This window comes from Canis lupus, chromosome 5 (assembly GCF_003254725.2).
Source record: "Canis lupus dingo isolate Sandy chromosome 5, ASM325472v2, whole genome shotgun sequence".
Taxonomy (NCBI): Eukaryota; Metazoa; Chordata; class Mammalia; order Carnivora; family Canidae; genus Canis; species Canis lupus.
Window position 1 is genome coordinate 65,282,139 of NC_064247.1, and position 15,435 is coordinate 65,297,573.

The 15,435-nt window shown below is 53.8% G+C and overlaps 1 protein-coding gene across 12 annotated transcripts in view; it reads right to left on the reverse strand.

Annotated features, from left to right (window-relative positions):
- Positions 1-1,033: 1,033 nt before the first annotated feature.
- The window catches only part of LOC112646807 (BTG3 associated nuclear protein), a 104,902-nt gene continuing 90,500 nt past the window's right edge, over positions 1,034-15,435 (reverse strand). For 10 of the 12 annotated variants that reach the window (XM_025427071.3, XM_025427070.3, XM_025427069.3 and 7 more), the window contains 2 exons: positions 5,079-5,222; positions 1,034-1,666 (listed from right to left, as the gene is read on the reverse strand). In XM_025427071.3, the coding sequence (XP_025282856.1) occupies positions 1,595-1,666; positions 5,079-5,222 (216 nt within the window). In that variant the 3' untranslated portion in view covers positions 1,034-1,594. Of the gene's footprint in view, positions 1,667-5,078; positions 5,223-10,430; positions 10,464-15,435 lie in introns of those variants that run through there. The other 2 variants (XM_025427073.3, XM_025427072.3) reach the window with 1 other exon arrangement.

Below are 15,435 nucleotides of genomic sequence, written 5' to 3' on the forward strand. Positions count from 1 at the left end.
ACCTAAGAGTGGAAATGCAGGATTCAATGGTAAGTGTCTCAAATATTCCTGAATAACAGTGTTCCCAAGCACTCAGATAGGAACTGAGAATTTCCTCCTCTCAACGCCTTCTCTCACTAGCCTGGGCTTCTGAGTCCTTGTGGTTGTGGAGAAGTCGGCGGTGCTTCTGCTGCTGTCCTTTTCTGGCTGCTTTCAGAATGAGCCTTGCCTTTAACACTGTGTGTGTGTTCAGGCATGATTTTATTTTTATATCTACTTGGGATCTGTTCTGTTTCTGGAATCCCTTACATGTCACCTTTCTTCTCTCCTTCTACGATTCCAGACACAGTCCTTGTTCCCATTTCCATCTACAGGAGAACAGCCCCTCCCAGGTTACTGCCCAGCCCTGGAGGGTAGATAGAGGCATGAGATACAGAGATGTCATCCCCCCTCTCAGGGGCTGCTCTCCCCGCCTGCCATTACCACTCACCCAGCCTGGTGACCCCGAATGGCATGGCATGGAGAGGTGCGGCTGCTGGGGAACAGCAACTTTGAATCCTTTCTGGAGAAAGCACTGAGTGGCCAGTACAAGTCAGTGAGCACAGTTTTGTGGCAGGTACCTCCCAGACCCCACTAACGTCACTGCCAGAACATGGCAGATGGGGAGGCCAGCCGGCGCCAGGCACAGGCCACACAAAACCACCTCTGGGATTTCTGTTTGGAGCTATCTTTCTTTTTAAAATTTCCCATGACAGGTATACATCTCTAGGTGTGCCTTTCCCTAGGAACCCCCAGGACTGTAACTATAGGGTGGGGAAAGGCATGTGCCACTAGAGGTCTGCTCGTGGGAGCTGCTGCACACTGGCATGGGCTCACACAGCATCAGGGGTGCTTGCATCCGAGAGGGCACACCACATCCAGCGCTCGGGTCCTGTTGCTGGGACTGGAAGACACAACCATAACCTTCTCATCAGCACGGCGGACTCCCCAGCACCCACCAGGAATGAGGCCGGCCTTGGGGAACCATCCCCTCTGGGGAAATGACACAAAGCTCTGTGGTCATAAATACATTTTATTTCATTAGAAATGCATAATTAACAGTGTTGAGAGCATTTCCCCCTAGAAAAGTAGGTAAGCAATATTTCCGTCAAAATCGTTAGTTGTCTTTTGCAAATACCTATTTTCATTACACTGAACAGAGCACACAGCAAAAGGCTTCTGCTACTCCACTTTTTTTTTCAATTTTCTTTTTTTGTTATAAACACCATAGCAAATTAAAAAAAGCTGTTTGAACAGAGAAAAATATCAGTTCTTGATTTTCCGCATGTACTTAATGCAATCCACACTATGCTTCCCCGCTCTTTCTCTGGACGTCAACAGTGGGACTCAAGGGTCTTCTGGTGGGGACGGTGGTTGTTATTGTCACCTTCTATTCATTGGGACTCTCCCCCGCGGTGAGGCTCTCAGACGCACTTGAACAGAACATGTGCAGTCACCTCCGTGCAAAGCCGTGGGGCCAGGGCGCGTGTGGAACAGGGTGGTTGGCTGGAGCCAGCACTGAGCATGGCAGCAGCGGCTGTCTTAGGTCCTGTTGTGGATGGGCAGCCCGTCCTGCCTACTGGATCTGGATGGCTCCATGCTCAAGCTGCATTTCAGGCTGCAGGGTGGGCTGCAGGGTCTCAGCCGTCTGCAAGAGGAGAGAGACGAGGGCTTTCTATAAAAGTACCTACTAGTGCAAGTCCAGGCTGCTCACGGCTCATAAAACACCAAAGGCTTTCATGCCTGGAAGAAACCTACAGAGCGGAGCTGGGAGGGGCCAAGAGCCTTAGGCTCACCCCTGCTTTGGGAGAGGACTCTCAGGGGCCATGATCCTTCTGTTCAGAACTTCGGTTTGTCCATGCCTCCGCCACCCACCCTCCCTCACAGTGTCTGCAGCTCAGAGTCTCACCCCTGCTCACCCCTGGGGGATGCCTTCCAAGTGGCTGCACCATCCTATTTACCATTATGCCTTCTTATAAAATGTGTTCCACTGTTCCAAAAAAACCCGAGGGGCAGTTACCTTTTTCTCTTTAATGAAAGAAGTTCTAATCAACGAGTTACAGACAAAAGAATTTTAAATGTATATTTACAGTTTTAAAAGAAAGGGAAAAATTCTATTTAGAATAAGTCACCAACCATCCACGACCAGAATAGACCCTCAAACAGAGATTAACTGGGGGGTTTTCTTTAGGATCCCCCAAGCTGCCCTGGAAGGAAACCTGCTTGGGGGGCCAGGCGGGAAGACATGAGGGAAGAAGGGGCAGAAACCCAGAGCTGTAGGGCCGTGGCGGCAGCACACACTACGGCGTAAGGCTCTACTTCAGAGACACGGCACCCAGGATTGCACATGGGGCTTCGTAGAGCAGGGAGGGGTACTGCTGTTTCAGGGCGTAGTATGTGCGTCACCTGCGCAGCCTGCAGAGCCCTGGGCCGTGACCAGTAGGGGTTAGTTTAGGAGAGAAGATGAACCTGGGACACAGACAGCGGATGTTCCCTACAGATTTCCAGGGAGGTCAAGTGGAGTGAGCAGGGAGTGGCTGCAGCGGAGGGAGCAGGGGGTAACAGGCTGGGTAGAGAGCCCCTCCCCATGAACAACCAGAAAGGCAGCTTTGGACTCAGGCAAGCAGAAGGTGGCACACAGATGAGGTGGGCGCCTGCATCCTGGCCTCCTACTGAGGAGCAGCCCATCCTCTACAAAGCCAGACTCCCCCTATGGTTCCTGGGGCTCCTGGGAGGTTCTCGTCAGCCAGACCCGGCCTTCTCCAGAAATGACTTTAGGAACGTGACGCTGTCTGACCAGCAGACTGAAAGTGAACCCAACGAGAGTGGGGGGCCTGCATGCTGACAGAGACAAACATGGCCCCGTCTATAGGAGGCACCAGCGGGGATGAGATGGGAGGTGCAGGTCCTAGGGACACACGCTATGGGCCACACTGGGGGCTGCCCTGCTGCTCTATGGCCGGCTGTTTTGGAGTCCAGGCCAATGGGGTGTCCTCCACGGAAAGCACCCCTGTGGATGCAGATATTCTCTGGCCTGTTCCCATACACGCTCCAATAAGCAGGTCCCACAAACGTGCCAGGCAGGAAGAGACAAGGAATGCAGACAAGAAGCCAAGGTGGCAAGGGGTTAACATGGACACAGCCTTCCTCAATTCCAAAGTCTGTAGAATGATCACGAACTCACAGTCCAGTAACCACCACACAGCACCCCAGGTCTGAACATCCACTGTATGACCCATCCGTGCCCGCCAGGCAGCAGGGAAGAAAACCACCTCAGCACACTGACCCCACTTATGATGTGGGCATCAGATGCCAGCTACCCCGCGTGAGGAGAGCTGGGCCTGCAGGGGCCCTTCATTCCAGGACAGGCTATGCTCAAACCATCCCAGATGAGGCAGCCAGAGAGATTTCCCCTGCCCCGTGGTACTGCTGGCTCCAGTGGACTTCAGGGTGGAGTGGGCCTCTGTGGTCACTGCTGCACAAAAGCCACATAGGAGATGGACCCACACGTGCCCAGGCTGCAGTGGCCATTCACGTGGGAGTGACCGAAGGAGTCTTGAGGGGACAGAGGGGCAACGCCTCACTACGAATGAGGAGATTAAGAAGCTCACACAGCTGGCCACCTGGTCCCAGGGTCACCTGGGGCACTCTCTTTGGCTACTCCAAGCTCATTCCTCAGCAGCCACCTCATGAGCAAGCAAAGGAGACTTTCCTTTCCTCCCAGCAGCGTGTGAGCCGAGAAAGGGGAGAGGCACTGCATGGAAATTTGGGGCTTCCATTCTGAGCATCACAAGCCAGTGGCATGGAGATACACGTGGCTCCCTGGTGCCGGGATGCAGAGGGGAGAGGGGTGGGGAGGAGCCACCAGCCTGGGTTAGAGCAGACGACAGCCCCTGCATCAGACCCCGGTCTCAGCAGGAAGGCCAGCGACTTACAGCAGCAGCCACAAGGTCTGAGAACACACAGGCAACAGGCACCTCTATTGCTCCCACCACCTACAGCCTGAGCTTTGTAGGAAGCTCCCCACTCTCTCAGGACTCATCCTAGCTTACTCTCAGAGACAGGCCCCATTATTCTATAATCAACCTATGAGATGGAGAGTACACTGTCCCCTAAGGCGGCTTCTAGGAGGCTCTTCGCACTAGCATGGGGGGCCCGGGAGAGGGCATGCTGCTCGCTTGGCCAGGCACACCCACTAAGGGGCCACTCCAGACGCGTCATACCACAGAAGCAGCTCCTTATCTGACATCTCAGGAGGGGTCCAAACAGTGAGTGGATGCCAAGTGTCCCCATACTGTGGGAAAGCACGGTGGACAGGCAACGGGGACAAGACTCACAGTCCAGCAAAACCAGATGACAAGGGCTTCAGGGGCAAGGGCTCAGGGGGCAGCCGGTGCTCACCAGTCAGGTGGTGTGCTGAGGAAGCACACATGGAATGGAGGGGAAACTGCACCCCATGCACGAGCAGCCCCCAGCAAGGCCCTGTGGCTACCAGGTGGGAGGCTGGAAACCAGGCCTGAAAGGGCCCTCAGGACCAAGGGAGGTACCCCAGCCGCCCAGGGCTCTCCTGCACCTCCTCCACTTAGGGCAAGGACCCATGAGCTGCCCCTGGGAAAAGGATCAAGGCCGAGAGCTGGGGCGGGTGGGGGCTGGGGCTACACAGGCAGAGCCCGTGGTCTGCAGGAGCGCTGACCCTGGGATGGGCCCTGCTGTTCTCAGAGTAGCAATGAGGCCTCCGGTGAACGGGGACCCTCACGTTCCGCAGTTCCCAAGAGCTGGTTCTGAGGACATGGGTCGACACACCTTAATTCTTGCCTCTGAACTGAGATAAGACATGACCCAGAATATCTCCAGAATTGGCCTAACACTGGCATCTGGACGGGGATCTAACTCCTCACAGTAGGCTTTACAAAACATGAGGACTTCCTTGCCTTCCAATGATAATTTACTGTCCTTGTGGGAGAACATGAGAAGGAAAAACACCCAGGCTGTGTTCACACCTGCAAAAGCCGCAGGACCTGTCCACAGACAGGGCGTCCATTTCCAGAAAGAGGACCCACCTGAGCCGCAGTGGTGTGGTCAGTCACCGGTGCCAGCTGGACATACTGGACCTGGATGTCACTACCCTGGAGAGGCGAGCCGTCCACCCCAGCAGCAGCAGGGTCGGAAGAGGCCACGGCTATCAGCTGGGCCCCCTGCAGCACCTGGAGACACAAAGCAGACCACCATTGGCACAGACAGCAGAGGGCGGGGCGGGGGCGGGGGCTACTCTGTGGTGGACACGTGAACCAAGGGAGATCGCCCAGGACCACTTTCCACACCGTGGGGTCCACCTGTCTCACGAGTCACTTTGGAACCGCATCTGATTGGTAAGGGTACGCGCGTGAAGGTGTACACGTATGAATGCGCACGTGTGACCAAGCTGTTTTGCAACATCCACAGATCCACCTCCCTCCAACACAGACACCGTGGACAGAATGACGGCTTTTCACGCCTCTTAGGAAAAAGACCAACCAGCTCAAGCTTTCAAAGAGTAAGCTCAGAGACGGCCGAGAGGTGTCCAAGAAGGCTGGCAAGGAGACAGTGGGATGTGGGATGGAGAGGCTGAAGCACAGACACCCTTCTGGAAATCACTATTTGAGGTTCATTGGAGGAGAGACCCCAAGGGCAGCCTGGAGGTGGTATCACATCCTCAACCCATGCACGAGACACATTCACTGGCTCTTCCGGGGAGCCCCTGGAGCGCTTGACAGCCCGGGAAATGGGGAAGCCCCTGACAGTGGATGAACACAGTTAGGAAGCAAAGCAGAAATATGTGCAAGTTAGGGGACAGGGAGAGCTCAGGGTGAGGAGCTGCCGTCAGGAAGGCGGACACTCTGGTGGCTAGAGGGGAACCACCAGGGGACGGGAGAGACCGAGTCCCAGGGGGACTCCACCATGGACTGTGCCTAAAGGATGGGGCAGATAAGGACCCCGGAGACAGGCTCTGGATAACCTCACCACTCACAAGGCATCCCCACCTGGTGCTCCAATAGCAGGGCAGGTGGGTGGACACCCTGCTGCCCCGCAGGCCAGATAGGGAGGTGGGAGTGAAGGCATTCGAGGCTTGGCATTCGTAAGGGAGTTGCCACGAACTGTGGGGGTTTATACTTCGGGTTGCATCCACCACCCACCTCCAGATTCTTGTTGTTGGTCCACAGCAGGACAACGATGAGCATGCTTCCTGACCAGCCCAACCACTGCCTGCCCCCACAAAGCAAAGAGGGTGGGGGTACTCTGAGGGAGAAGGGGCTGTCCACTTTGGCAAAGGCGGGCCTGGGTACAAATCAACTGTGTATAAAAGAGTCTATAGTTTTAAAAGAGCATTATGGTCTTCCATGAGCAAAAGTTCTATTTCTCTAAAAACGAACGTTTCAGTGGAAAAAAAATACCCAGTAAATTCAAGTATTAGAATAGAAGAAAGTTACTAACTACTTTTCCTTTTGTGTCTTCAGAAACCATGTATAGACAGTTGCACATTCTAATACCAGCTAGCTGTGCTAGGAAGGCTAGCACCCCTGGACACGTACACAACCCTGGGCGAGTGGCGGGCCCAGCCTCACAAAGGCACCTGGAAAGGCAGAGAATCTTTCCTAGCTTCGGAGGAACGGAGATGCAATGTGAGAAGAGCCCTCTGGGCAACTGCTGGGTTGGAGGATGGAGGACGGGAAGGTCTGGAGGCTGGGGAAGCCAGGAAATGACCCTCCCCTGGGGCCTCCGGGTGGTGACACCCCTGTGACACCCCAACTTCAGCCCCGGAAGGCCCAAGCTGGAGGTGGACCTCCTGACCATGGAGCATGAGCGGGTGGCCACCAGTCCCTGCGGCCATAGGATACGCACATAGCATGCTTGCCTTTCCTCAGCTGCCACCTTCCAAGGAGCTGGCTTCTCGCTCCCCAAGGGCTAACCCAACAATAACAGCTCCTTTTTCATCATGAGCCATTTCTACCAATGAGTGTTTGAAAGAGAGGTTTGAAAAAACTAGAGAAAACTGAAGTCTCCTGTATTGCTCACATTTTCTTTTCCCCAAGACCTACTCTCCACCAACTTCTCGTGGTCATAAAATAAGACCCAGTCTCGCCCAGTTCTGTAGCTAGGCTTCTGCAGCCACAAGGCAGCCCCCACACGGCCCACAGGATGGCAGCCTCGGGCAGGGGCTGCCCCTGCTCCTCCCAGGTGGGCAGCCTTTCTCTCAGCTGGGGAGGGATCACGTGCGGCACGCTCCCACTGGGTGAGGTTTGGGGTGCAGGGCAGAGCTTGCACAGCGGCAGGAACTCTGCTCCATAGCACCAAGGAAAGATCAGGACAGGGGAAAGATAGAAAGGAAGGGGGTTCTCAAAAACCACACATGAATCTGCCTTTTGGTGGCTGAAGGAGGGAAAGGAGGGGCTGAACTGTCACTGGTACCCCGTGGTGAACCTCACTTGGCACAGTTTTGCTAGATCTTGGATTGAATGTAAAAGCCATGCAATGTCTTGAAACACGGGAGCAAAACGTTAGGCAATACAGTCATGGTTCTGTCACCACCACGTGCTGTGCAAGATCCCTTAATACGCTGATTTCAGGTCAAATTATCAACCATCTTTAATGAAAGCCATGCCTCCATGAAACGGTTTTCTGAGAAGGCTCTGCCTTCCTCTGTTTGGGCTGTGAGCCACAACCCCCGTGACATGGGGCATTTCATGGTGTCCTGGGGGTGAGCCGCTTCCTGTCAGAACCTACTAGTGACAAGACTTTTCACACGGTCCCCAGAGTTGATTAAATCCTGAGGACGAGAACGCCCGAAAGCTCAGAATCTCAACGTGCTACATTATGATAACGAAAGCAGGCACATTACCAGCCTGGCTGGCAAACGAAAATGAAAACGGAAAATGTTTTCACCTGAGATTTCATCCCAACACACCTCCTCCCCATGTCCGCACTGGTTTGCTTTTGGCAATGGAAAGGAGTCAAAGTCAATGAGCGCACAGGACTGGCGGGAAAGGCCTTCCAGCCACCTTGTCAGTGCCCGTGCCCATCCTTGCACCCCGGACCCCACAGAGGAAACCCTCCCACGGGGCCCTCCCAGCGAGGACCGGGAACATGACCAGAAGGTGACACCGTTCTTCAGGTGGGAACAGCGAGAGCCCTGAAGGGAGTCAGGCTTCTTGATGGGAGGCATGGTTTCCCCTTCAGCGGACGGAAAGCCCATTCAGACTAGACCCAGGCTGAGGCCGGTTGCAGCACAGGGAGCAGGGCCGGCTGTGGAGAGAGCTCAGCAGCTGAGACATAGGTCTCAGTGTCTTCTGTGACCTCCCGTGGCCCCGGCCTTGCCTGGCTTGCAGGCTTCCTCCTGTGGCTGCCCTCAGCTCCCCCGAAGGGCACATCCCCCCATCGCAGACACCTCTAGACACCCATTGGCAGTGACACCCTGACAGGGGCCTCGTGCTGCAGAGAGACAGCACTTCACAAATAGCAATTTGGGATGCTTTTCAGGTAGCCCTCAAAATTTGGAAAGCTCTTTTAAGGTGAGATTTTGTTAAAGTTCAGTTGTGGAAGAAGAAAGAGAGATGAAGCTGGCACTATTTCCCACTGAGCATCCTGCCCAGGGTCCCAGGCTCCCTGCCACTGAAGCTCCTCACTGGCAGAGCACCTCTTCATCTCTCTTTTTCTTTTTTTTTCTTCTCTTTTTCATTTTTACTTATTTCACATGTGTTAGCCTCGTAAAACACAGCTGACACCTTTCTCTGCCCACGTCCGCAGGAGGAGACACGGTCTCTTACCCTCATCCACAAAACAACATCAATAGCCTGCCTGAGGAGGCCTCCGGATGCGCACTGAACCTACACACAGCAGAGCCCGTTCTCACTCCGCTAAAGGGATGACACATGAAGGAGGAGTTCTAGAAGGTCAGACCAAGGGACAGCCGAGTAACAGGTCACTGGTTTCTCAGCGATTGGTACGTACTTACTAAGAGCAGGTGGTAAAGATGTGGCACTGCTCTGTGTTTAGAAGAACCTACAAGAGCTCAAGTATAGAGGGCACAGCAGCCACCACTGGCAGGCACCCCTGTGGGGTGAGGAGGAAAATCCACTCACTATCAGGCTTGTGGGGCAGTTTCTATTTTAGCCAGTGTCATCTGACAATAAAAGAATGAACCTTGTTACCTGGGTGGAGCTCAGTGCAGGATGACCTGGAAGCCCCAGCAGGATCCCTCCTTTCAAGCCCGCAGTCAGGGCAGAGAAAGGTGTCAGTGGCTGGCGCACAGCAGGCAGTGACTGGGGCATAAAGAGAGACATAGGCTAAGAGGTGAGGACCCGGTGGGTGTCGCCCCAGGGGGCCTCAGGGAGGCTCTGCAGCCTGAGCCACTCATAAGGCAGCCCCGAGGGAGTGGACATTCCAGGTATAGCTGTGCCTCCGCTCCAGCAATTATGTCCTTGAGGCAGCTGTGTTTTACGAGGCTAACACATGTGAAATAAGTAAAAATGAAAACAACACTACAAAAGTCAATCCCACAAGAATCTGATTTACTGCCTATGGTTTGAAAGCACCTCAAAGCTCTAAGCAGCCTCTTGAAATACACAGTAGGCTGGACACAATGTGTAGATTTGGACTTCATTTTAAACTAGTGAAGAATAAAACCAATTTACATCAAATCTGAAACGTAGAGCAGCAAAAAACGAGGTCACATGCTTTTGTGACATGGATCAGTATGTGCCCCGAGAAGAGCCCACTGAAAGTGCACAACCCATCCTTGATCTGCTGGGAGAACAGGAGGCCAGCACCCCACCTATTCCCTCCTGCTCTAGAATGAGCAAGAAGTCTCCAATGAGGAGTTTCCGGCTCCTTCCCACTCATTTGGGGTTTGCAACCTTCTCCCAACAGGCTCTGGAATGTAGAAAAATCTAACAGGAATGCAGTGGGCTCCCAGGTCAGCAGCCAGGAGCATCACCTCCAGGCTTCCAGCAGCCAGCAGCCTGTGGCTGACCTCAGGATGTGCCCCCCAGTCCCCCCAGAGGGCATGCATCTGAAGCAGCCCACTAAGCAAATACTAGATCTAAAAGCACTGGTTTTTTAAGTGCACACATCTGGTTTTCCTCGATATACTGCCAATTTTGAAACTCTGTTTGATACCCAACTGAAATAATGCAAAACTGGTGCAAAGCCTAAAATAAATGCAAGAAGTCCAAGGACTTTCCTGTAATGTTTAGATGTAAAATTTTGAATCCAACCAAGAATCTGCTCAGATGGAAAAAAACTGAAGCAAAACAAAAAAACCAAACCCAGACTCTCCTATCATCACAAGATACACTTTCAACACAGTTTAATTACGTGTGTGTGGCCAGGAACATAGATGAGACACGAACCTCGAAGGTGTCCTGGAACAGCGTGGTCACTCGTTCCTGACATCACCTTTTGCACCCAGCCTATTAAGGGAACAACATCAATGAAGCCAATCTTCTCAAATCTAGATGTTACTTCACGAGCAGCTTCCTCGTGACAAAAGCACGAGGCGTTGAGAGAGGGAAGCCCGTCCCAGGGATGCCCCAAATCACCACTGGCCAGGAGCTCCACCAGCCCCCAAATCTTCTTCATATATTTGCACAGCAAATGCCAAGAACGAGTTATCATTCTTAAGCTTTTAAACCGTCTGATGGGAAGAGCCATGTGTTTCCCAGGTTCTACTGCGAATGTTTTCATAAGGCAAGTCACTCATGAGCACATGGTCAGAAATGAGCACATACGGCCACTCCTCTGGGGTCGTTCCTCAGAGGTGCAGGGAACTGCCCCAGAGCCACCATCCAGATCCGCTCACAGAGAGATGCTGTGTGGCAAGCAGCAGTAACAGCAGTTTCTGCTGTCTGCTCTGGAGCTCATCCCAGCATCAGGGCACAAACCTCAAACATAATCTGGGGGAAAAGCAAACAAAACCTAAAAAAATACAATAAAGCAGAAGCGGAAGTCTGGAGATACTTGGTATTCATCTCCCATCATTCCAGATAAGGCAGCATTCCTGGGAACAAATCTTAACCATGTGCTTTAAGACCTTCCAGTAGATTGGGGTGGGGTTAATAATTCAGCCAAAATCAAATCCGAAGACCTTCAGTTTTTCCCAGGAGTTCCAGGCCCCTGGCTTCCAGAAGGGGCACAAGGGGTGGGTGGGGAGCAAGTGAGAAAGAACAGGAGGAAAATGAAAGCTCTGTGTCAGTAACGTGTGCTAGTGGGTCACCACCACTTGGGGAAGGGAGGGGTGGCTGGGGGCACCCAGCCTGCCAACCTGCACCGTCCAGGACTATGAGGAGCTGGAGGGCCAGCCACAGAAGTGCACGCTGCTTCAGCGCCCCATCCCATGGCTCTGGTCACTGCTCTAATTCAGAAAACTCACTGTTGCAGAACAAGAAAGCTTCTCGTGTTTGCTGTGTGGGGTCAAAGAAAGAACTTCTCCAAGGGGCAAGGCCATCTTTCCTAGAGTTCACCTCAGTAGGAAGTACTCGTAAGGTCTGTCTGTGCTCTAGGGACCACAGATGCCAGTGTACTTCCTCCCAGCGTGAGGGGAAGCCAGGAAATGTGAATGGCTGATCAGGCTGTAAAACACACACGGGTCTGCTGTTCATGTGGCCAGATATTCACAGTGAGCTGCTGGCTAACAGCGTCTGCGTGTTCCCTACACTGGGTGCTGTGTACTCAATCCGTGCACTGTTCCTATTCTACCCTGAGAAGAAAGGTTCAGAAATGGATTTCTATACTGAGCAAGATTAATCACACACCAGAGAAGGCCTAGCGAGGGATGACTTCCTTGCCTCTGGGATCAGTTCCAGAGGCGACTCTTGGCCCTACAGCCGAGGCTCAAAGTACACCCTGACGTACAGAAAACCGCCCCTTCCTATTCCACAATCTAAGGACAGCCAGAGCAACAGGGAGATAGGGGGTGGGTGCAGGCATCCCACCCAAGGCCCCTCCTTCACCAAGCACCTGTCACCTCAGAGCACCTTGCTCCCTGGTGCAGAGCTCGGGGCTCACCACACATCTCCGTGGCACGTGGGTCTGAGTAGGGGAGCTGTGCCTCCAACTGCATCCCCCTAAAGAAATGTCCACATCCTAACCCCTTGTACCTATATATGTGGAACCAGAGTCTGGGAGGATGAGATTAAGTTAAGCAGAAGTCACACAGGAGATGAGCCTAATCCAATGGCAACTGTCTTCCTAAGAAGACAGACATTTGGACAAGACATGGGAAGGCAGGTGCCACGTGACCACAGAGTGGAGGGATGCCACCACAGCCCAGGGTTGCCTGGAGAGGCAGGCAAGATGCCCCCCAGAACCTCCAGAAGGAATGCAGCCCCAAGAACCCTGATTTTGGACCTCTGGCCTCCCTACTGTGAGAGAACACATTTCTGTTGAAGCCAAGCAGTGGGGGTCACAGATTTTGGGATGATAGCTCAGGAAAAGACAACCCACTTTCAGACTCTCGGGTGGTTTGCCTTAACCCCACGCCGAGGGCCACCTGGTCAGTTTTCTAGTTGACTGAGCTCAGGCCTTTGGCTTCCAGAGAACATCCTGACAGCTCCTCCCCTCCCCCTCATCACGATTGGCTGCTCATACACAGGTCCTCCGGGTGGGCTCTAAGGGCAGCCTTCTCCTTATCCCCAACAGCAGGGATGTGTGCTCCCTGGATACCCTGACAGGTGTGGGGCTGAGTCTGGCTGGGTCCAGGCAGGCCTCAAGCATAGCCAGCGCACAAAAGATACCGCTGGGCGAAGCTCATGGGGAAGAACGTAGTCCGGGCCAGGCCGGGGAGAAGAGCAGCTGGACCCTGGCAGAAACCTGAAGACATGCACATCGCCTAAAGACCATCAACAGAAAGCTGCCAAAACTGAGACAAAACAAGTGAAGTTCTCTTAAAAAGCCAAATTCCCATTTTCTATTAAGAACTGGCCTCTTCTGGACCAACTCCTAATTAGTCTGCAGGAGAAAGGGAGCCTCCTCCCAACTGCTGATGGCATGCTCCTCACCCAAATCAGCACAGGGTACATGGTGACTGGACCCAACTCCCCGCTGGGGCTGTGCTGTCCCAGGACCTGCCTGTGTGTGGCAGTGTCTGAAAATCCATGGTGAGGGAGTAAGATACAGTAGGGTTACTGTCTACACAAAAGCTGTCTGGGACAAGAAGCCAAAAATGCTTCCAGGCCCAAACTCCCTTCCTGTGCCCATAGGAAAAATCGGTCACAGCAGCCCAATTCTTTCCAAGAAGAGACTGAGTGCTAGGAGTTGAATGTCTGTGTACACCCCCAAATCCCTGTGTGGAACCCCAAACCTCCAGTGTGACAGTCTGGAAATGAGGTCAGGAGGGTGAAAGCCTGGGATGTGACCAGCACCCTTCCAGAAGTGGGACACACATGGTGTCTGCACATGGGCACCAGGGAAGGCCGTGTGAGTACATCCCCAGGAAGGGGGTCCTCATCAGAAGCCCTCATGTCAACACCTGACATCAGGCCAACAGCCTCCAGGACCGTGAGAAATCAGGGGCTGCTGTGTAAGCTGCCCCATTTGCAGTCACCATTTTGGTGGTGAGAGCTGCTGGCTTGCAGAGGCAGAGGACACACACGCCCTTCCTCCCAGTGACATGGGTAAGACATCCTTATAAGATGGGAGTTTCAGGAACCCTCCAATCACCATCCAATCACCACAAGGGCTGGCTCGGCAAGAGGGTGGCCAAGGCATGGATAAGTTCAGAGACAACTGGACAGATGGCGGTGAGAAAACACCCACCAGTGGACCCACAGGCACCTTGGATACATCAGTCTTGGGCTCAGACCCACTGGCACTCATTTTCTAGGATGTTCCAGTGGAATGGACCTCTGAGACATGCTGTGCACTCATGGATGGTCCTCAGAGACCTAGTCGTTTCAAGTTCAATTTTGGAAAAACCCCTCTAGTGAGGCCCTGGGTCCCAACTCCAGCAGGCACATCTCTCAGGGCACCTCAACCAGAGACTTTGCAGAGCGTTTGTTTTGGCCCTTGGATGGAGTGACACCTTGTTTCTAACCTCCAGGGTCCAGAAAGTAGAAAATAGACAGGCAAGGACATGGGCCCCCGGGCCAGGCATCCCAGGGATGGAGCAGGAGCCCAGCCCGGCATCCCAGCCCTCGTGTGCCCACACACAGGAGCAGCAGTGCCCACAGGTTTAAGGCACAGAGCACCGCTCTCAGACACGTTTGCACTGAGAACCACGTGGCCGCATGGTGCGCTCAAGGTGAGATGAATGGACTCCAGGCATCAGACACAGTGCAGACGTGTAACTTCAGGTGTAGAGAATGTCTTTCAACTTTGTCCAGAGACAAAGAGAGTAACACTTCACACTTGGCCAGTGGTGGGCTGCCTGTGGGAAGGAGCAGTGTGGGCCGCTCAAGAGGCGGGAGTTCACATTTTACTTTCCAATGTGCTCCAATATGGCCCATGGTATGCTCACGTTAGCACTGTGCCTAGAAAACGGGAAGCCAGCAGCACAAATAACCAGGTGGTAGGGCGGGGGACTTTCCTCCTGAAGGGGAGTCCATGCAGCTGAGCGGTGCCCCGGCTCAGGCTCCCGCCCCCTGCACCGTGTACTGGCCAAACCCACAGGAAGCCAGAGGAGAGTGGCCCAGACCCAGGCATGTCCTTCTCGCGCTCAGCCATAGCGGGTCTGCTCCAGAGAGCTGCCAATGGCGACGAGTATCAGGGTCACATATGTAATATTTTGGTCAATCATCATTCCACCTAAGTGTGAGCAGGACCGTCAGAGTCAAGGAGCCTGCTCGGGAGCAGCAGGACCGGCCGGGTCCTGGGGCCTCAGCCCAAGTCTGTAGCACTGGGCATCTGGCAGAGATGTCATGTTGTTTGTTGTCATTAGCTCCACTCTGCCAGGGAGGAAATGGAGCCTCAGAGGCTAACTTCTGAGCTGGGTCCACAGGCCAGTAAAAATACAAGCAAACAGAAGCAGCTCTGAGCACAGCCGTGCCAACTCCGGCCCAGCTAGCCCATAGCACATGGCCAGAGACTGTCCGTGAACAGTGAAGAGAGCGACCGCACACCAGCCACGGGGCTGGGAGCCCCCAGCACCCCCACTGAGCTTGAAACACTGAGGAAGACTGTTTAGGAGAAGCCTTGCCACCTCAGCCTTCGTGGCGAGGAGAAAACAGCCGCAGGGCTCTGGTGTCTCTTAGGCCCACTCATCTCCTGCCAGAGCGCCTGCTGACCACTGCCCACGTCTCCTGTGGGTGCCGAGGAAGAGTCATCCTAGATGGACAGGCTTTCTCTCAGAGACCTGCCTGCTGGTTACACCACAAAGGCCTACTGCTACGACTTCAGCCAAGCTCCTGCTAACTGGGCCCCTCGTACAACCTCCTCAAGACACCTGTA